The 21801-nt window shown below is 46.3% G+C and overlaps 1 protein-coding gene across 1 annotated transcript in view; it reads right to left on the minus strand.

Annotated features, from left to right (window-relative positions):
• Nucleotides 1-506: 506 nt before the first annotated feature.
• C2CD3 (C2 calcium-dependent domain containing 3) overlaps nt 507-21801 on the minus strand; it is a gene marked incomplete at its 3' end in the record, with an annotated part of 34787 nt that continues 13492 nt past the window's right edge. The window contains exons 13-25 of the mRNA XM_008948499.1: nt 18235-18702; nt 17057-17208; nt 14091-14334; nt 13336-13519; nt 12016-12196; nt 10255-10427; nt 9362-9482; nt 7909-8177; nt 6941-7030; nt 4366-4983; nt 2887-3204; nt 1367-1505; nt 507-571 (exon numbers count right to left, since the gene is read on the minus strand). Of these exons, the coding sequence (XP_008946747.1) occupies nt 507-571; nt 1367-1505; nt 2887-3204; nt 4366-4983; nt 6941-7030; nt 7909-8177; nt 9362-9482; nt 10255-10427; nt 12016-12196; nt 13336-13519; nt 14091-14334; nt 17057-17208; nt 18235-18702 (3022 nt within the window). The remainder of the gene's footprint in view (nt 572-1366; nt 1506-2886; nt 3205-4365; nt 4984-6940; nt 7031-7908; nt 8178-9361; nt 9483-10254; nt 10428-12015; nt 12197-13335; nt 13520-14090; nt 14335-17056; nt 17209-18234; nt 18703-21801) is intronic.

The raw sequence follows: 21801 nt of genomic DNA on the forward strand, positions 1-21801 counted from the left end.
AACAACAAAGAACAGGTTCAATAAAAATGCTTAGAAAGAGCTTTTATGGTTTTATGTTTAAAACCCAAGCCCTCAACTCCCCCAGTGAGTGCTGAGACTGGACACAGGACCAACTGTTAAAATACATCCGTGCTACCATGAAAGTATTTGATTGGAACTGGCTGAGCACATTTCAACTAATGGCAGAGATGACAAGCAGCAGAGGCACAGTGAAGAATTTCCTTCACTAGGAACATCCCACCTCTAAAATACTGTCAAATCAAACCCAGGAAGAACACAAACCAAACCTGCCAAATGATTAATGGGGAAAAGGAGGATGCAAAGTGGGCAGGAAATCCATGGGTATTTATCTCTGGTGTTCTTCTAGTGCAAGGGGGAAAAAAAAAAAAAAAATGTCTTTACGTCTTCGATTTTCTTCATAAAATTTACTTTACTTGTATTAAATACAAGTGATCCAAAGGGATGTAGAAAAGACACTCCTCTCAATACCACACTACAGACTTTACCTGCTTTATGCCACACTTTGAAGACCAAGGTTTGCTGTGGGTCCACCAGAAGCTCTTTGGATAATCTGTTAAGAATAAAATTATCATTTGTTATGCAGAGTAGGACAAAATGAGCAAGTGGAGCAAAATGCCTCTGAGGTTTCAACACCACCGTATCTATCCAGACAAATCAGCTTCTTCCTGGAATGATGGAGTGGGCAGAATGCAACAAACCCTCAAATCATTGAGCCCTCAAAAGGGTAACTATCTTTACGTGGTTTGGGCTTTTCCTTATTCAGAAAGTACTTCCCTCTCCTTGTAAATGTAATGACAATACACCCATGAGAAAACAGGAAGAGAGTTTATCTCATGAGTTGGTAAAAGAGTGATGGCAAAGCAACAGGTTTATGGCTGAAATCTGTAATGTTTGAAGTTGGTTTCTGGAAAAAAAAAACAAACTGAAAATTGAGGTGTAAAATGTGGAACAGCTTTTAATTTGCTTGAAGCAATTTGGACGTGACTCTGAGCATAAGGAAACACTGCAACAAAACTTTTAAACTTCAGCTATAAGAGTTTTAATGTTTTCATCTCCATATTACAATTTCCCTCAAGCTAAAATCCCAGCTCAGCAGCCTTGGAATGAATTTAAAAACTGGTATAGAATCACCAAAGTTGGAAAAGACCTCCAAGATCATCAAGTCCAACCATCAACCCACTAAACCATGTCCTCAAGCACCACATCCACATGTTTTCTGAACACCTCCAGGGATGGTGATGTCTTGTAGAAACGCCACACAGGTTTATTACCGAATATCACAGGGTATGACTTGATCTGCTGAGGTTCATTGGAGGGCCTGGCTGTCAGAGTCCACATCACCCACCTTGCTTGTTGCTGGAAGTCCCAGACTGGCGAGTCTGTATTTTCTACGACCCAGGTGGTGACTGGAGCATCTGCACCAGCAACAGCAAAAGATACACAGCTACTGGGGGCTGTTACCTCACGGTCTGTCAGAGGACTCCCTAAAATGATACAGAATTAAATACATTATATAATACTAATAATTTAAAATATCTAAAGGCAGTTCAGCAATTAAAAAGAGAAGAAATCCACCATCTAGAAAATAATTCCTTTTCATTGGTGGAGCTGAAAATACTTTATATTCACAATGGAAACAAATTGTATATGAATCTTTTACAGAGCAGAAACTGGAGTATTCAAGGAAGAAACAGAAAAAGCATTTGCCCAAGATCAGCTGAGAAGTCAGAGACAAAGCTGGGAGTAACACCCAGGACCCCAGGAGGCTGTTCTAGTGCTTGATCTGCCCTCCATGCTGGACCAGTTTGGCAATCCCACCTGCAGACACAGGAAATACACAGCATTACAAAAGGCAGTTTTGGTTTAACAGCTGGATTGTGGGGAGGAATCCTCAAATCCCAGCCTGGCAGGTGCCTCAGGGATCATCTGGCCCAACATTTCCTGGCAAAAGCCTGGTCTAGACAAGCTGTCCCAGCACAACCTGTCCAGCTGAATCTTCAAAGCATCCAGTGCTTAGGACTCCACCACTTCCCTGTGGAGGGAGATGATTCCAACAGCTGACTGCTCTCATTGTAAAAAAAAATTACTCTTGTGTCCAATCAGAACCTTCACAGAAGTAACTCGTCCCCATCACCCCTTGTCTTCTCTAGAGAATTCCTTGTCAAAAGGGAGTCTCCAGCTTCATTGTAGCCACCCTTTCAATACACAGTGAGAAGGTCTCCCCTGAGCCTTCTTTTCTCCACACTGAACAACCCCAGTCTCCTCAGCCTTTCCTCACATGGCATCTTCCCAGTCCTTGGATCATCTTGGTGGCCCTTCTCTGGACCCCCTCCAGCCTGTTCATAGATTTTTTGTACAGCAGGAACCAAAACTGAACACAAAATTTCAGGTGTGAAACAGAAACAAGCCCAACTCTCTCCTGCTGGCCTCCCATAAACATAAAAGCTTTAAGCTGAGGACACCTCTGGCATGGCAGGGTCTGGCCTGGCAGCACAACATGCTGATGGCTACCCCAGAGAGAAGAAAATGAAGAGAAATCTCTGCCCTGGGGACTGGCTTGGAAACCGCTCCAGGGATGGTGACTCCACCACTGCCCTGGGCAGCCTGGGATGGGCCGGGACAACTCTCAAGGGCAAGAAATTGTTCCTCAGGGCCAACCTCAACCTCCCCTGGGGCAACTTGAGGCTGTTTCCTCTTCTATTGAACACATATTGCCACATCCATTTGGTGTACCAGTGTAAGTTTAAGGATTTGTTTTTAAATTGCTCCTGGCAGTATTTGTTATGGATAGATCCCAAAAAAACACAAAACAAAACAGAAGAAAATAAAAAAGAAAGAAAAAAAGGGTGGTGCTGGTGTTGTTACCTTTTAAACTTAGATGCATTGCTCTTTCCACAAGGATATGGACAGCAACTGTGTTTTCCAGAAACATCACATCTTCTTCTGGTGGTTTGCCATTGGGGGTTTCTGAATTTAGGATCTCCAGGTTCTGAGCCTGATTTTCAGAGACCTGTTGGCTCAGATCAGGGGCTCTCTCTGTGCCTTCCTCTTCGCTGTTGCTGTATTCCTCAGCACCATAAAGTCTGCTGGGCAGAGGAGTGGACGTGGAGGAAAGGACGATGTGAACACGCAGAGCACCTCCTGCTAGGTTTGCAGCATTGCATCTGAACAATGGATAAACTCCTGCAAAAGAATTCCCCAAAAAGCAGCTGAACAAGCCGAAGGAAAAGTGGGGAAATAGCTGGTATGGTTCATTACAGCACAGATCTCACATCAGCCCAGCAGAATGAACTCAGATTTTCATTGTAATTTCTAAGCAAGGTATCACCCAGTATGCTGGTAGAACTATCAGCTTGTCAAGGTTGAAACCAGTGACCAATCCCCAAAATATGGTACACTTCCATTTTCCCCCTGGCAGCTCAGATAAGTATTTTAAATCACATCAGCTTCCTGAGAGCCCTGGGGATTGTGCCTCTGCTCAATATTACATACACATATGGAGAATACAACAGACACAGCATCAAAATTTATTTTCTTTCTTGTTCCTTCTCCCTCCCCCGAGCATACACAGAAGAGCCAATAACCTGTTCACAACCCTACTTGCAAGCTGGTGGCTGATGGATCCCATGTAGATGACAGAAGCCCCAGTAACCAAATAGAAAAGTTTCCATGACCTTGTCAAAGCTTAGTCATAGAATCAGGGAATGGTTTGGGTTGAAGGGACCTTTCAAGGTCATCCAGTCCAACCCCCCTGCAGGGAGCAGGGACATCTGCAACTAGAGCAGGTTGCTCAGAGCCCCGGCCAACCTCCCCTGGAATGGTTCCAGGGATGGGGCAGCGACCACCTCTCGGGGAAACCTGGGCCAGGGGCTCACCACCATCAGCATCAAGAATTTCTTCCTTCTCCTTAGTCTAAATCTGCCTCTTTTAATTTAAAACTACCTCCCCTTGTCCTTTCATAACAGGCCCTGCTCAAAAGATTGTCCCCATCATTTGCCCTCACTCCAGGCATTCGGCCTCCTTCAGAGACAGTATTCTTCCTGCTTCTCACTCTATCATGATGCCCAATCCATAATCCTGAAGAAACATCCTTCATCAATCCTGAAAGACTAATTGCTCTCCCTATTACTGATCCTTACTGCCAAATAAAACCTACTACGTTTGGAATTCAGAGAATTCAGCATTTCAACCTCATTCACCTTCAGCGAAAGGAGGAGTTGAGTGCCTGTTGCAAACAGGGCAAAACAAAGCTGTAAATATTTTTCTTCAAGTGAGTAGAGAAGTGAGGGAACTAAAACATCAATCAAGAGGATTGAAACACGACCAAGTTCTTTAGGAACTTACCACTAACACTTAGTGTTGTCCTCGACCTCTCTGCTAACTCTGCGAGGTCGACGTAGGCAGATCCGATGAGCCGATCTGTATCAAGTGGTCTTTCCACATCATTCTCCTTACCATATGCCCACCACACCTGGATTTCTAATTTCTTCTCTCTGAGGAACCAAAGCAGTCCTTGGCTCCTTCTGAGGGTCACCTTGACTGGTTTCTTAAAGTTCACCGTAACGGTCTTTGTGTCGCTCAGTTTTGGCCTCCGAAGCGAAGTCCACGTGGCTTCCTGGTCATACAGCTTATACCTGAGGTAGCAGTAGGTGCTTTGCTCCAGGTGCATCTGCCCCGTGAGCAGGACACAGTGGACTGGGAGCCACACTCTTGGGATGGAGATGGTCACTGTCAGGGGGCTGGAGCTCTGCTCCCATTCGTCGCTATCGTCCGTGCTGTCTCGGTGGCTCTCCTCAGTGTTCCACCCCAAGAGCTTCGCTGCTTCCAGCACACGTTCTCTGTCGTCCTGATGAGCAAAGGCCACAGAAAGTTCCAGCCCTCCCACGATGGCCTGCATGATGCTCGTGCAGTCTGAAGGCATCAGATCTTCAGGGAGGGTAACTGGGTACCAGCCTGAGATACCTGCAGGAGAAAAGATTGTAGTTAGGCTAATCCTACCTTTTAAAAACATCAGTACAGAATTTTCCACTCTCTGGTTGTTGGTCATGGACCAGGACTTGAAATGTTTATTTCTTGTGAAAGTTTGCTGCTTTTCCAGATCAGAAATGCTTTGATGAATTCCAATCTGTTAGACCTCAGCAAACCTCACTGGTAGCTCTGATCCCAAAGGGATTAATTTGCATTTAATTAATGACACTCATTTTAACCCAAAAATACAGAGTCTAGAGCACATTTTGTAAGGAGCAGCTGAAGGACTTGGGAATGTTAAGCCTGGAGCAAAGGAGGCTCAGGGGAGACCTTCTGGCTCTCCACAGCTCCCTGACAGGAGGCTGGAGCCAGGTGGGGGTCGGGCTCTTCTCCTAAGGAACAAGCAACAGGACAAGAGGAAAGAGCCTCAAGTTGCACCAGGGGAGGTTTGGGTTGTCCCTGAGGAACAATTTCTTGCTCTTGAGGGTTGTCCAGGGCTGTGGCAGGCTGCCCAGGGCAGTGGTGGAGTCCCCATCCCTGGAGGGGTTTCCAGGCTGTGGAGATGTGGTGCTGAGGGACATGGGTCAGTGGGGACCTGGCAGTGCTGGAAGGATGGTTGAAGGGGGTGATCTTCAAGGTCTTTTCCAATTTAAACAATTCTAAGATTCTATGACTATATCCCACGAATTTCCAATTATAAAATTAGGCATTCTCAGTTTTTTTCCTTCTCACTCCCTATTAAAAATAAGCACAAAAATTCATGTTTGAGAAAACCAGCACTGCACTGAGATTCAAGTAGAAATCATAGAATCATAGACAGATTTGGCTTGGAGGGGACCTTCAAGATCATCTCATTCCAACCCCAGTGCCATGGGCAGGGACACCTCCCACTAGAGCAGGTTGCTCAAAGCCCCATCCAACCTGTCCTTGAACACTTCCAGGGATGGAACATCCACAGCTTCCCTGGGCAACCTGTTCCAGTGTCTCACCACTCTCACACTGAAGAACTTCCTCCTAATGTCCCATCTAAATCTTCCCTTCTCGACTTTGAAGCCATCACCCCTTACCCTGTCACTAGAAGCCCTTGTAAAAAGTCCCTCCCCAGCTTTCTGAGAGGCCCCTGGAAGTCCTGTTAGGCCCCCAGAAGGTCTCCCCAGCTGGAGCCTTCTCCTCTGCAGGCTGCCCAAGCCCAACTCTCTCCTGCTGGGCTCCCAGCAGAGGGGTTCCCCCCTCGGCTCATTGCTGGGGCTCCTCTGGCCCCGCTCCAGCAGGTCCCTGTCTCTGCTGTGCTGAGGACTCCAGAGCTGCCCCAGCACTGCAGGGGGGTCTCCCCAGAGCGGGGCAGAGGGGCAGGATCCCCTCCCTGCCCTGCTGCGGGTGCAGCCCAGGATGCAGTTGGCTTTCTGGGCTGGCGTCACAGCCAATAATCAAGATGATAATGAAAACATCATTATTACAAGACATGATCATCACGTAACACTAGAGAGAGGAAATATTCTACATTTAGTTTTAATAAACGTTAATCCAACTACTTTCTAGCCTATCTAAGCCTTTGTTTCCAGCCTTGACATCTCCAAAGGTCAAATTTGTCCTCCACTGAACACTACAACTCTTGGACTTATCTTAAAGTAGAAAATAAACAGTACTGAAAAAAATACTACAGAGGTTTGATGGTTTTTGCTTGGAAGGAGTTACATTTCTTCATAGTAGCCTCAGATTATTCCTTCAGCTACCATATGTCCTACACCCTGAAAACAGATCTCCAACCAACCACCTTGATGTGAGTTTTCTAATACAGGATTATTAATGAAGGCACATGTGATGTCTGAAAGAACTTAGGTCTAATAAAAACCCAAAAAATCAACAAACCCCGCCAGTATGGGAATGAAAATTGTTTTAAGGAATTACAACAGCATTTACAGAGGTCAGCAGTGTAACGCTGTTGTATTACCTGATCTTCTTCTCAGCAGGTCTCTGGTTGGAACTGTGGCTGTCCCAAGAAGACAATCTCTGGACGTCCGAGCTGTCAGTGTCTCAGGGGCTGGAAAAATCAGTAATTTTGTAAATACGCCAGACTGGAACACAAGATTTAAAAATGATTCAGGCAGTATCTCCTTTGAAAGAAAGTTGTTATCACCTCACCTCTCCTGAGAGGTTCAGGACCTATGAAGTTTTCTTCACTGTGAGGGTGGTGAGACACTGGAGCACGTTGCTCAGGGACGTTGTGGATGCTCCGTCCCTGGAAGTGCCCAAGGCCAGGCTGGATGGGGCTTTGAGCAACCTGCTCCAGTGGGAGGTGTCCCTGCCCATGGCAGGGGGGTTGGAACGAGATGATCTTTAAGGTCGCTTCCAACCCAACCCATTCTATGATTCATGGAGCTCCATTACCTCTCAGGGAGCAGAGGTGATAAGACATGCCCATACCAAGGCAGGGTGCTCCAGAAGTTAAGTGCTGCTACTGGTAGTTGCATTATCTATTCATTTAAGAGTCAAACTTGACCTCTTGGAGTCTTAGAAACCTTAATTCTTTGTACAAGGAGAACAGTATCTCCCAAAACCATCTCTGAAGGCAGTTTAGGTAATTATATCTATTAGCAACTGCACAGAATAGACCCAGGGAGCATTCCAGGGGAGGTTGGCCAGGGCTCTGAGCAACCTGCTCTAGTTGCAGATGTCCCTGCTCCCTGCAGGGGTTTGGACTCAAAGGCCTTGAAAGGTCCCTCCAACCCAAACCAGTCTGTGTTTCATGATGGATTTGGCAATGCTGGGTTAACAGTTGGACTTGATGACCTTAAAGACCTTTTCCAACCTGAAGAATTCAATCATTCCATGAACAGTCTGTCTTCTAAACTAAAACCAAAGTGGACTGGATTGTTCTGCAACAGCATTCCATCACTTGTGATCACTTGTCCTCCTTACCTGACTTGGTGCTCTGGTGGTAGATGGAGAAGATGATATTGGCAGACTGCAAGAGTTCCCCCAAAGAAGCAGCTTCTCCACTGCTCTTCTGAATGATGAGGTTACAAGGAAACTCCATGTGATGCTCAAACTCAGGGCAGAAGGTAGAAGCCACAACTCGTGTGCTGCATCTCTCTGCCCCAGGCAGGAAGGAGAGGTGCACAGAGACATAAGCATTAACTCCCACGCCTGCATAGTACTGGACTGAAGGGTTCTTCTGTGCCACAGCTCTTCATGGAGCATGGAAAAAGAAAAGGACAGAATGAACATAATGTACATGGAATCTAGAAACCAACACAATTAAAGCAAAGGTCTCAAGTCTTCATGGTGAAGAGACGGGACAAACCAGTGAATTTTGAAGTCAGCTGTGGGTTCTGGCTCTATTATTGTTCAGCAGTTCTGTTTTCACCTGAACATACTAGGAACAGATGTGAAATAATAAATATGTGACAGTAACTAATCACAAGGTCCATCACTTGGTGGCTGTGCTCTTATCATTGTTAGGATCTGAGGCCAAAGTGGGTGAGAAAATGCTCAGCAACTTAAAGAACATCCACAAAAAGCTGTGGGATGACTTCCCAGAAAACCTCCTCTAGAGGGAAATTAAAGACCAACACAAACTAATTTTACTGACAAGCAAAAGGAGGTGAAATTTGCAGATGGAATTATTTACAAGTAAAACAGACCCACATATTACTCAGGATGAGGAGCCTGAGGTCTTTAACTTCTCCCAGGTCACTGAGGTCACTTTAACTGCTCCAAGCACCATACAGGAGTGATCCTCATCTTACAGAGTCTACTTGAATTAATATGGAACAGGAGCTCAATAACACCAAGAAAAGGGTCAGGGAGCACTGTTCTGGAATGACAGGAGCCATCCTTCTCTTAGGGAGCTGATTCCCTCTCTTCTATCCCTTTCTTAATTTGTGAAAATCATATATTGGAACTAAGTTCAGGTGATATCATGCACTTAGAGCAGCAGCCTTCTGGTGAATAGGAACAAGTTTCACCTTCTAGTTAGTTAGCAATGCTTCCCCAGTGAAATTCAAGAGGACAAATCTCAGCTACCTTTTAAATAGCATCAGCAACACCAAGATCCAATGCCCCAGAGGTACCATTTCATATCAGCCAGTTTTTACACAAGGCTTTGGTGTAGAAAAACATTCCCTTAGCATCTCAGCCCTTCTGCAGAACTAATGCTGCTCCACTGTACTGCAGCTTGAGGGACAAAACCAACTTCACAAAGAACATCAGAGGTTATTTCCATTTCTAATCAGAATCCAGTTTGAATCTTGGGCTCCGCAGATGTAAAGTTGGGCAGTCACAGTTTGTTTTAACACCTCAGCCTGCTGCCTCCAGATAAAGCTATTTTAAGAGACAAAGCTGCAATCTCCCTTTTGGAATTAGGCTTTACCTAGCTGCTGCTTGCAAACCAGCTGCTCTGTGGATCTGCACAGAAAGAGAAACAGCTTGAGCAGCTGTTCCTGCTGCTGTTCTCATGGATCGTTGGTATCTCACACTCAGATCAAGCAAGCCTGGATTAAATGGAGGAAAGAAAGATGGTCAATGCATTCTAGTTATATCCAGTAGAACCAACACTTCATTATACAGCTTAATACAAAGCTTGTTCTATTTATGCACAAAAATAATTCCATGTGAAATCTGCTGAGACTGAGTAAGATGCTGCAGAATCATAGAATTGTTTAGGTTGGAAGAGACCTTTAAGACCAAGTCCAGCCATCAACCCAGCACTGCCAGGTCCCCACTGACCAATCAGCACCACATCTCCATAGCTTAGAAACCCCTCCAGGGATGGGGACTCCACCACTGCCCTGGGCAGCCTGGCACAGCCCTGGACAACCCTCCAGGGCAACAAATTGTACCTAATGTCCAGCGTAAACCTCCCCCCATGCAACTTGAGGCTGTTTCCTCTTGTCCTGTCCCTTGTTCCTTGGGAGAAGATCCTGACCCCCACCTGGCTCCAGCCTCCTGTCAGGGAGCTGTGGAGAGCCAGAAGGTCTCCCCTCAGCCTCCTTTGCTCCAGGCTCAGCACCCCCAGCTCCCTCAGCTGCTCCTCCCCACACTTGGGCTCTAGATCCTTCCCCAGCAGCTTTGTTGCCCTTCTCTGGCCACGCTCCAGCCCCTCAAGGCCCTTCTCGAAGGAAGGGGCCCAAAACTGACCCCAGGATTCAAGGTCCAACTCCCCAGTGCAGAGTGCAGAGGCACTATCCCTGCCTTGCTCCTGCTGGCCACACTAGTGCTGCTGACCCAAGCCAGGCCAGGAAGGGCAACAGCATCCCTCTTTACCTGAGGATCGCAGATGAAATTCCTCTGAGGACTCAGTCCTGGGGACCAATGGAAGACTGAAAGTCTGTATCCCAATTTCTTCCCGCTGCTGCATAGTCACCATGGCACAGAGCCGTGACAAAGGCAAGGTCCCTTTGGCAACCATCTGGTCTCTGACATTTGGGTAATAATACCTGGTAAGACACAAAGGAGCAGCATCAATCATACTGGTTTGATGATGACAAAATGATCATTATTTCTCTAACAACTGCACGCAAGTCGACTTCAATTTGTGTGTCTTCAACCACAACAGCTAAGGGTTAACTCAAGTAACTGAATCTCCACAGGGAAAAAAAAAAACCAAACAGTAAGTGCTCCAGTGGATAGTGGTACAAATGTGCTTTTGCACTAGTTCTAGCAAGTCAACTAGCAGAAATTCCACTAAAAATTTGGACCCCAAAGGAAAACAAGAGAAGGATCTAGCACCGAATGACCTCCACTCCCGATTTCCATTAATAAATCAAAATGCTGCTTGTAGATTCCTGGTACCAGTTTGTAAAAAATGACTCTAGACCATTTCTTACTGTGCTACCTGGCTTCAGGCTGATCCTGAAGCAAGCTTTGGTTTTGTGTCTAATGAACAACAGGCACATCAGAGACAGGCTTTGACTAACACTGTAGTGCCATAGGCTTGTGTTTCCTTTTCCATTCTGGGACAAATCCTGAACATTAACTGACTGATGAGTCTTGGGTAGAGCATTGACTGATCCATAGTCCCAGCATCTTGCAATATTACACCTCCTGGTTCCTACTTTCTCCCCATATGCTTCTAGGACCAGTTCAAGTAGTTCAAGATGCTGACAGTATCACTCTCTGCCTTGGCATCTAGCAGTCAATATTTCATCTCCTTCCCAATTACAAGGATCTCTTGGGAAGCTTTTTCCATTTCAAATATTGCAAACTAGCGAGGGGATGGTTAGAGCACTCTTAAAAATTTTGTGGCACAGTGATTTGCTCCTTTCACTCAAAACAGCCTAAATTTACCAGCTACTATCAGGGAGTGGTCAGGGCAAGATTAAACCCAAGTCCAATTGGCTGCAGGAAACTAAGCTAAAGCACATTTTGGAACTGCCAGGTACTAATAATTGGTCACTTCAACCGCTCTGGTCATTACCAACATCAGTGTAACCTCATCCAGCATGTAATAATTCTTGTGTGACTTTGAAAATTTTAAATAGCTTTGTTTACTGCTGAAGCAACACATTATAATTATTATGCGTTACTGAAGCTCTCCATCTCCATGGTCTCTGCTTTTCATTATTAGTAATTCAGTCACCAAAGAAACTACAAGTTGAACTTGGAAACATTTTCTAGTATTTTGTTTGTAATTGGTGACTGGTACTAGGGTAAAAAAAAAAGAAACCAACAAAAAAACCAACGAAAAAATAGCCCTGCCAGGATGTTATTAAGTACAACTTAGATGTGCCAAGCATTTACACACTACTTTTAGATCCCTATGCTGATAACAAAGTGAAAGAAAACAAAGTAAGAGTACACACTTCCTAAGGAAGTTGTAAGGAATGAACAATCACCACTTTTTTTTTGGAAAAATCTCTCATGTGTCTTAAATGCAAACTTAAATCCATCACCAAATGCTGAGGAGCTCCCTGTTTTTGCCCTGGTTATTAAACAACCATCCTATACCTAGAGATCTTTCAGTACTGGATACATCTCTACCCGTCCTGCTGTGACATCTACAAAGATTAGGATGTTATTCAGTACCTGCACCAGACTTCAAACTGGATTCCTCCTCCAGCCGCTGCTGGTGCCATAAACGCACTCACCAGGAGCCTCTGGACTGGGACATCGGCAGGAGCCAACAAAGAGTGATGGTGCTCGCCATGAAAGACGGGATCAGGGACACACAGAGTGGTTGCCGTGCGAAAGGGCTTTAATTTGAGGCCTGCAAGTCAAGCAGAACTAGTTCAAAAATGGTTGTGTCTGAGGGTTTCAGCCTTTTTCTATTTGCAGTCCTTCAGGAGGCAGGACCTGGGGACAAGGAGTTGAATCCTCCTGCCAGGTTTGCTCTTCTGAGCTCCACTTCACAAATCTTTTACAAACAATTCATGCAGTCCCACAAACCTGTGAGCCACAGACTGAAAATTACTGTTAGATGTGGCTTGAAGGTGGCACAGTCCACAGCAGTTACCATGTTACCAACTCTCATTTTTCAGAGGAAATACAGTTTGGTGACTCAAAGCAGCCAAAATCAACACTAAGTCTTTTTCTACAATTCAACTTCTGTAAATACACCCTTATAATCCCAATGATCTAAACCAGATGAGTCTTCTCTTGGCGTATCCATGAAACTGAGCATCTTGAAAGGCTTGTGTAAGTAAAGCTTCCATTGAACTTAGAATCACAGACTGGTTTGGGTGGGAAGGTACTTTCAAGGTCATCTAGTCCAACCCTCCTGCAGGGAGCAGGGACATCTGCAACTAGGGCAGGTTGCTCAGAGACCCATCAAGCCTGACCTTGAATGGCTCTAGGGATGGGACATCAAGTACTTCTCTGGGCAGCCTGGTCCAGTATTTCATCACCCTCAGAGTTAAGAACTTCCTCCTAATGTCTAATCTACATCTTTTCTGCTTGAGTTTAAAAGCACTGTCCTTTGTCCTCTCGCTACACACCCTTGTAACCAGTCCTTGCCCAGCTTCCCTGTAGGGCCCTTCAGGTACTGGCCAGCCCCCAAAAGGTCTCCCCAGCTGGAGCCTTCTCCTCTGCAGGCTGCCCAAGCCCAGCTCCCTCCTGCTGGGCTCCCAGCAGAGGGGTTCCCCCCTCGGCTCATTGCTGGGGCTCCTCTGGCCCCGCTCCAGCAGGTCCCTGTCTCTGCTGTGCTGAGGACTCCAGAGCTGCCCCAGCACTGCAGGGGGGTCTCCCCAGAGCGGGGCAGAGGGGCAGGATCCCCTCCCTGCCCTGCTGCCCACACTGGTTTGGAAGCTCAGAGAAAGAGAAACCCTCTCATTTAAGCAGGGAGAACACTGCTTAACAATATTTAACCAGTGATGCTGTGACTAAGGATGTAACATCAAAGAAACCTACCATGCTCCTGCAGTTCAGATCCTTGCAGTGCACCATGACCAGGCTCCTGCACTGGGAAATAGTACTGTATGTAGCAGTCAGCCTCTCCCCACACGGTGGACTGCAAGGGAATGAGTCCTCTCACACTCTCCACATGGAACTCAAACACATGCTCCATCAGGTCTTCCCCTTCTTGGGTCAACTGCTAATAAAACAAAGGAGATCCATGCAGAAAGGACAACTCCTTAGGAGACAGAAGACAAGAGGACTGGGAATATGTTTCTATGAAGCCTGAGACGGGGGGCTCCAAACCACCCATCTGTTATTTTATCTCTGAGTTTGATGGACACTTTGAGAGCCTGACAGCAATTTTTTGGTGCAAAATCCAAAAAAAGCAACATGTAAAAAGCATGAAAGATCTCACATACCCAGCTCAAGAGCAGTGGCAAAACCTGTATGATAGAGATAAGGCTGTGAGAGTTGAGATTTTGTAGAATTCCCCTTTTTTTTGTTTTTGTTTTGTTTTGGTTTTTAACTGCACTTATTATGTAGGTTGAAGGAGTGGACGTGCAGGGCAATAAATGTCAAGACTGGTGAGGAAAAGTGGGGAAAAATAAAAGTAGAAATGATACAATTCTGCAAAGAATGTGACCATGGATAACAAAAGTGGCTGCAGCATCCAAAGAGGTTTGGGGCACCAGTCTGTTAATGAACCCACTGGGAAAATCCTTTCCATGCAGCCTGAATAACACAGATGGGGATTTATGGAGCAATACCGTTGTGGGCTGCGGAGGAGGAGGGTCCAGAGCGTGGGAAGGTCTCTGTGTGATGGGAGGTACCAGCCCCCCTTCCGTTTTTAGCCTCTGCAGGGCCACAATTTGATCAGCTGAGCCCATGGCCAGAATGACCCTCAGGCTTCCCCTTCTACTGCCAGAAAACACATCAACCACGGGCATGTAGCTGTCCACAGCAACCACGGGGTACTGAGCCTGAAGGAGCAGCTGGGAAATCTTACGATCTCTAGAAAGGATTAGAACAAATAGTGAACAAAACAAAACCAAGAACAAAACCCCACCATTAGAATATGCCATTTGAATGTGACCATGGCCACACAAAGCTCTGTTCAGGTGGGACATTCATTGCAGTTAGAAACCAATCTATCTCCATTTCTCCCAGATACATCCCCTTGATGCATGTCATACAGTCTTCAAACCACAGAATTGCTTTGGCTTGAAGAGACCTCTCAGATCAACAAGTCCAACTGCTCCTCCAGCACTGCCAGGTCCCCACTGACCCATGTCCCTCAGCACAACATCTCCACATCTTGGAAACCCCTCCAGGGATGGGGACTCCACCACTGCCCTGGGCAGCCAGGCACAGCCCTCCACAACCCTCAAGGGCAACAAATTGTTCCTCAAGCTCCATCCTCAACCTCTCCTGGCCCAACCTGAAGCCACTTCTGCTTGTCCTGTTCCTTGTGAGAAGAGCCTGATCTCCACCTGGCTCCAGGCTCCTGTCAGGGAGCTGTGGAGAGCCAGAAGGTCTCCCCTGAGCCTCCTTGGCTCCAGGCTCAGCACTCCCAGCTCCCTCAGCTGCTCCTCACCACACCTGGGCTCTAGACCCTTCCCAAACAGTTTCGTTGCCCTTCTCTGGCCACACTCCAGCCTCTCCAGGTCCTTCTGGGAGTAAGGGCTTTGTAGTCTTCACAAAGCACAGGTCCAGGAGCTATTTGCAGCAATGACAAAGCACAGCTCTCCAAGGACTAGCACATCCCTAGCTGTGCACCAGCCCAGAGATCTGTGAGCGAGGTTATGAACTGGAACAAGACTCCTTTTAATATGCTGCAGCCATATTATATTTTTATGAGGCAGTTACATGCCTTCAGGGATGGACTTGGGCAAGAAGAAAAGAAGGAACAGGGACTCTCTCAGAGAGATGTAAAAACCTCTGATAACACACTGAAGATCTACACAAGTGAACTACAGTGGATTACTGAAGAAATTATAAAAATAAATAAAATATAAGCTAATAAAACTAATAAAAGAAATAAATTATAAACTAATAATTAACAAAGTAACAGCCAGTCAGTTCAAGCATCATCTGATTTCTACCTCTCACTAGTTTGACCACAATAAAAGGAATTAATTCTTTGCATGAATCATAGAGTAGTTAAGGTTGGAAAACACCTCGAAGATCATCAGATCCAACCATCAACCCAACACTCCCATGACCACTAAACCATGTTCCCAAGTGCCATGTCTACATGTTTTTGAACCCCTTTAGGGCTGGGGACTCCAGCACCTCCCTGGACAGCCTGGTCCAAAGCCTCACCACTAATCTCTTCTGTCCAGTTTTTCCATCAATTTAAATCACTTTAAGCAGGTATTTTACTGAACAAGAAGCAACAACACTGAACTGAAAAGAACCAAGGGCTCTGGAGAGACCCACAGGATAAAATGACAATTAAAACACGAAGTACTTAGAGACCTTCTTGATACCACCAGCATTGTCATGCACTGTGCAACCTGACCCTAGGAATCAGATCAACGCAGAGCATCAGCAGCAACAAAATCTCTCCAGAAGCTGTAACCATGGAAAACTCATCAATGAAAAAGCCACACTTGCATTTTCCTGTGGAGTCACTTTGATCTCTTTGTTTTACTCTTTTTATAGGACCACAAGCTAACCTAGCTCCAAGCCTGATGCAGCCCAAGGTCTTCACTTCTCAGAGACTACTTGGGTTTCTGTATGAGGACAGTGTCACTTACCTCTGTGCTGCTCAGGAAAGTGCCAGAGGAAGCTTGCCAGGACAAAACTGCCCTTTCCTATATTAGGAACCCTCCTATGTTAACCTCTGACACCATCAACCTGGATAGGCTGGAGAGTGGAGAGGAACCTCATGGTGTTCAATCAGGGCAAGTGGAGGGTCCTGCACCTGGGGAGGAATAACCCCATGGACCAGGACAGGTGAGGGGTGACCTGCTGGGAAGCAGCTCCAAGGAGAAGGACCTGGGAGTGCTGGAAGACAACAATTTGCCCATGAGCCAGCAATGGGCCCATATGGCCAAGAAGGCCAATGGCCTCCTGGGGTGCATGAAGAAGAGTATGGCAACAGGTCAAGGGAGGTTGTCCTCCCTATCTACTCTGCCCCAGTGAGGCCACTTTGGGAGTCCTATGTATAGCTCTGGGCTCCCCAGTTCCAGAGAAACCAGGAGCTACTGGAGAGAGTCCAGTGGAGGCTGCGAAGCTGCTGAGGGGCCTGGAGCATCTCTGTGCCAGGACAGGCTGAGAGCCCTGGGGCTGCTGAGCTGCAGAAGAGAAGCCTCAGAGGGGATCTGATCAATGCTGAGCAAGAGCTAAAGGGCCCCGGGGGGCAAGAGGCTGGGGCCAGCCTCTTGTCATTGGTGCCCAGCGACAGGACAAGGGGCAACGGGCACCAACTGGAACCCAGGAGGTTCCACCTGAGCAGGAGGAGAAACTTCTTTGGTGTGAGGGTGGCCGAGCCTGGAGCAGGCTTCCCAGAGAGGCTGTGGAGTCTCCTGCTCTGGAGAGATTCCAAACGTGGCTGGCTGCGACCCTGGGCACCCTGCTGTGGGTGACCTGCTGGAGCAGGGGGGTTAGAGGAGATGATCTCCTGAGGTCCCTTCCAACCCTCACCAGCTGGGATCCTGTGATTCTTCCCTTCTTCCTCTGAGCAGCAGATATATCCCAACCCAATAAAATACAGAAAAAAGATCTTTACTTGAATGAGATGTAAAACTGATGCAGAGGAAGTTTCACTAATCCCAGCAGCCTGTCACAGCCAGGGCTTCCCATCTTGTTCCATGCTTCAATAATCATGACGTTGTTCTTGAGGCGCTCCAAGTGTTTGGGAGTCAAGGGAAAAGGCATCACCTGTCAGAGTTTCACACAGAGTTAGTACACACAATACACACTGGAAGTGATTTCCTAACTATTGAGCATTCTGGTAACTTTTGTTTTCAGCTTATATCATTCCCCTCTACAGAACTGTGCTCTTTAGATATAGAAATCAAAATTAAATGTCTATTTGCCTAACAGGTTGCAGAGAATTAGTTGGCTTGGAAAAGAACTAGCCAGGAAAATAAATGCACTTCAGAGAAGTGTTTCAGGTGTCATCTGGTATGGTTTTTACATTTTACCCTTTCAGCTGCAGACTGAGGAGTCCCACGGATCAATAGGTATTGTCAAAAATAAAACAAATGCATTGGAGCATCCGGATGTTGCCAAAGCAAAATATCCTCCATAAACAAATGAGAAACTCATAACATTATTAAAGACCCAAAATTCTGCTGTTTGCAGGGGAAGGCTCTGGCTGGTATTAGAACAGTAGCTCCCAGTTCTCCATAGATGTTGAATTTTCTTCTTCAGTCCATTGTGTGGCATTCTTTTTCTTCTCAATGAAGAAAAAAACAGATTTCCTTCAGAAAAATGTTTCTTCAGAAATTCTTTCTTACAAAAATTCTTCTTCATATTTCCTTCAGAAATTTTGTCTTCAGAAGTATGTCATGATCTTCTTCACTGAGAAGAAAAAAAAATGCCAGGCAATGGAGCAAAGAAGAAAATTCTACCTCTGTATGCCATGAAGATGCCATCAACAACGTGTTTGCTTGCCAAAATGGAGGAAAAGAAAAGCCAAATTTTTTTCCATTTTCACCAAAACTTTTCTGACTACCTCTCTTTTGTACTCCAAAAATTGCTTTTTTTTATTTGGCTAATTCAAGGAGCTGCATTTCAATCTGTGCAATGGAGCCAATGCAATACTGAAAATACTTCTAATATCCTGGACAGAGCCATGCAGAGAAGTTCCTACACAGACAGAAGTAACTTTTCTTTGCAGTCTGTTTACCACTGCAGGACAGGATATTTCCATCAGCATTAAGTGAACGACAGGAGACTTGCCTGACAAAAATGAAAGGCAGGTTGTGTCGTGCCCCACACAACAGCAGATCTCGTTGCCTCCTCGGTGCTGAGCAGCTTGCAGGTTAAATACACGTTACAAGAACTGTGGATACTGGAGTTTTCAGCAACAAAATCCTTTCCATCAGGCACCATCAGCAGCACGTGCAGTAACAACCCGTCTTCTTCAGGTGCACTTATTTGTGTCATGAGGTTACGGGCTACAGAGGTTGGTACAGCCTGTGGTGGGGGCACGGTGCTTGTGCTGGCTGCTCCAGTCTTCTGGAAGTCCTCACCGTTGGTGAGCCTCAAGCAAGGAAGGGTTTCTCCTCTTCCACTCCTCCTGTTGGGCTCCTGGAATTCCAGCCGAGGACTTCTAATGGCGTGGGCTGGGACAGGGGGTGCAGCCACGGCCGACCTGGCAGTGGTGGAGGGGAAGTCCTTGTTGTCAGCTGCGAGCTCCAAGGAGACCTGTGTGGTGCAAGGCAAGGTGGGATGATGGGGTGGTGTGTCCCCTAGGAAGACAAGAGGCTGGAACAACCTCAGGAAAACACAGTGCACGTTTGGTTCCACAGTTGTGTCAGATCATCACCCAGAAGGAGCCATTACAGACTTGGTGGTTACAAGCTACAGCTGTCCCAGCACAATAAACTACATGCAGTTTTATCATAAGGTGGCTTCAGGGAGACCTTCTATGTGGCTTTCCAGTATTTAGAGGGGGTCCACAAGAAAGCTGGGAAGAGGCTTTGTAGCGAAAGAACAAAGGATGATGGCTTCAAACTGGAAGATTATTTGATTGAAAGGAAGATTTAGATTAGAAATTAGGAAGAATTTCTTCACTATGAGAGTAGTGAGACACTGGCCCAGGTTGCCCAGAGAGGTCGTGGGTGCTCCATCCCTGGAGGTGTTCAAGGACAGGTTGGATGGGGCTTTGAGCAACCTGCTCTAGTGGGAGGTGTCCCTGCCCATGGTAGGGGGTTTGGAACTAGATGATCTTTAAAGTCTCTTCCAACCCAAACTATTCTCTGTGATTCTATGAAATAAAGCAGTAAATCAAGTACAAAACCATACAGTTACAGAGGAATAAAGGAAAAAATGAAAACAAATCACAAAGCTGACTGAAAAATACCATCTATGTAGCCAAGGTGAAAAGTATTTGGACTGGCCTCGAGTTGCCCCAGGGGAGGCTGAGGTTGGCCCTGAGGAACAGTTTCTTCCTCTGGAGGGTTGTCCAGGGCTGTGCCAGGCTGCCCAGGGCAGTGGTGGAGTCCCCATCCCTGGAGGGGTTTCCAAGCTGTGGAGATGTGGTGCTGAGGGATATGGGTCAGCGGGGACCTGGCAGTGCTGGGGGATGGTTTTACTTTGTGATCTTAAAGGTCTCTTCCAACCAGAACAATTATATGATTCTAGAGCTCCACTTCAGTACAGCACTTGCTGCTTGAGAAACATTATTTAAAAGAAGAGTTTCTCTCTGAATGTCTTCTTTAAGTGCTCTTTCACTTTTACATTCCCTGCTGATTTTAGCTGTCCTTAATTCGTCTCCCTTCTGTGGGCTCCTCCTTTTTCTCTGCCATGGTCTACATATTCCATTGCACTTGTCTTCTTTTTTTTCTGAGGTTAGGTTTTTGGCTTTTGTTTTGTTTTTTTAATGCTCTGAATTGCCTCTTTATGTTGTCAAGACTTGCAAGAGACATAGTCATGTTGGTATGAATGAAAACATATGTGTGAAGGCAATGAAAGAAACACCAGAGGAAAGAGTAAAGGAACAGCAAGTGTTAATTTGCGAGTGTTAATTGCTAGAGAGCATCACTGATCTGCTGGATTCATTCACATGACAAGACAGAAAGAAGAGGAGCAAACTGAAGCCCAGAAGATAAGGTAGCAGGATAAAGAACAGAATTGGAGCCATAAAATGCCCGAATAAGGAGAATAGTCAGAGTCATGAATTTTGCTGATGAGTTAGGAGGGATGAGACAAGATCTTGTGGCAAAAGATCCCAGATGGTCTCTGCTCCCCAAGGGTGTAAAGAGCATGCCCAAAGATAAGGGGTTCAAGGACATCTGTCAGAAAGAACCCAAGGAATGCCAAGTGGACTCAACAGCTCATGTCCCTTATCCTCCACGCCCTGGCCAGGAGAGCTGGACACACGTGTACTGCTGATGGGCAGGAAACACACTGAACAAGTGAAGCCTAAGAGACAGGACAACCAAACCCAGTTTTCTTTCAGTATTAGCTTCCCCTTCCATAAGTTCTTGCACTGAACTTTGGTTTGTTAATTCCCCATGACTTTTCCTTCCACTTTTCTCCTCTCACACCCTGTTCTACTCCATTCTTTTCTCCACAACACACCATTTCTCTTCCCTGCCTTCCATGAACTCCTCTCACAGCTAAACTCTACATTTTATGGAAACTTTGGCTGGAGAAGATAACTCCCTAAGTAACAAGGTGGCACCAATGACATGGAGCATGCAACAGGAGAGACCTCAGCTCATGCCATGTGTGGAGCAGAAGCCAGAGCTCCCAGGCTTGAACATGGGGCCACTCAAAATCTCCCCATAGAGTGGTTTCTGTATCCAAGCCCTTATTTATGGACCCCCGTTTTACCCTGCAGCCAGGGAAATGTCCCAAAACAACATGCTTCAACATGCAGGAGGTTAAAAATATTTCTCCAAAACTCTACTTGTTACCTTCTACTGGTCTTACAAACCTTCTTATCCAAGACATGGCAAATTAAAACAAAGAGAGAATCACAGAATCATTAAGGTTAGAAAAGACCACCAAGATCATCAAGTCCAAACATCACCGAACACTACCATGACCATTAAACCATGTCCCCAGGTGCCACATCTACATGTTTTTTGAACCCCTCTGTAAAGAGAATGCAGTTAATGACAAAGTCTGAGTCACCAAGTGCACCCTGCAGCTGTATGCCTGGAAGCCCTAGACCCAGCACTGGGTGAGGTGCCAGCACTGGTGAGGTGCTAAGCACTGGGCAAGTGTGGCGACCATCACCAGATCGATATCTGGTGTTATCTGGGTGCCCGGAGGAGCGTGAAACCGGGGTCCCAGTCTTCTGATGGCTTAAGCCCAAAACAAAAGGAGCCACTACCCCCCACCCATGCAGGTGTAAAATCACCGGACTTTGCGGCATTAACTTGAGCAATACTATTGTCTATAGTCATCCCCACCCGCACGTACACTCCGGTGATGCAATGTTAAAACTCGAGTATAAATATCACCCCAATATTGGCCTCAAAATTGGGACAGGGTCGACACGGAACCATACCAATGACAGGATGGATTGACGAATTCGCTCCTTCGCCATCGCCCCCACGTGCGACGCCGTGTGGGTAAGCTTATTTACCTCAGCCAACGCTGAGAGATACTTTTCCTCCCCGGGTGTATTCATATTTTTCTCTACAGGAACATTTCTGCGCTTCCCTGAGGGTACCCTTGATTATTGTTGCGACTTTACTGTTTCTTGGTCTGTTGTGTTTTCTGTTCAACGAGCTTGTCTATTTGCCAGGCATTCGGGCCTACCGCGGGCAAGTTGTTATTGTTTTGTGTGTG

This window comes from Merops nubicus, unplaced genomic scaffold, assembly GCF_000691845.1.
Source record: "Merops nubicus isolate BGI_N331 unplaced genomic scaffold, ASM69184v1 scaffold1681, whole genome shotgun sequence".
NCBI lineage: Eukaryota > Metazoa > Chordata > Aves > Coraciiformes > Meropidae > Merops > Merops nubicus.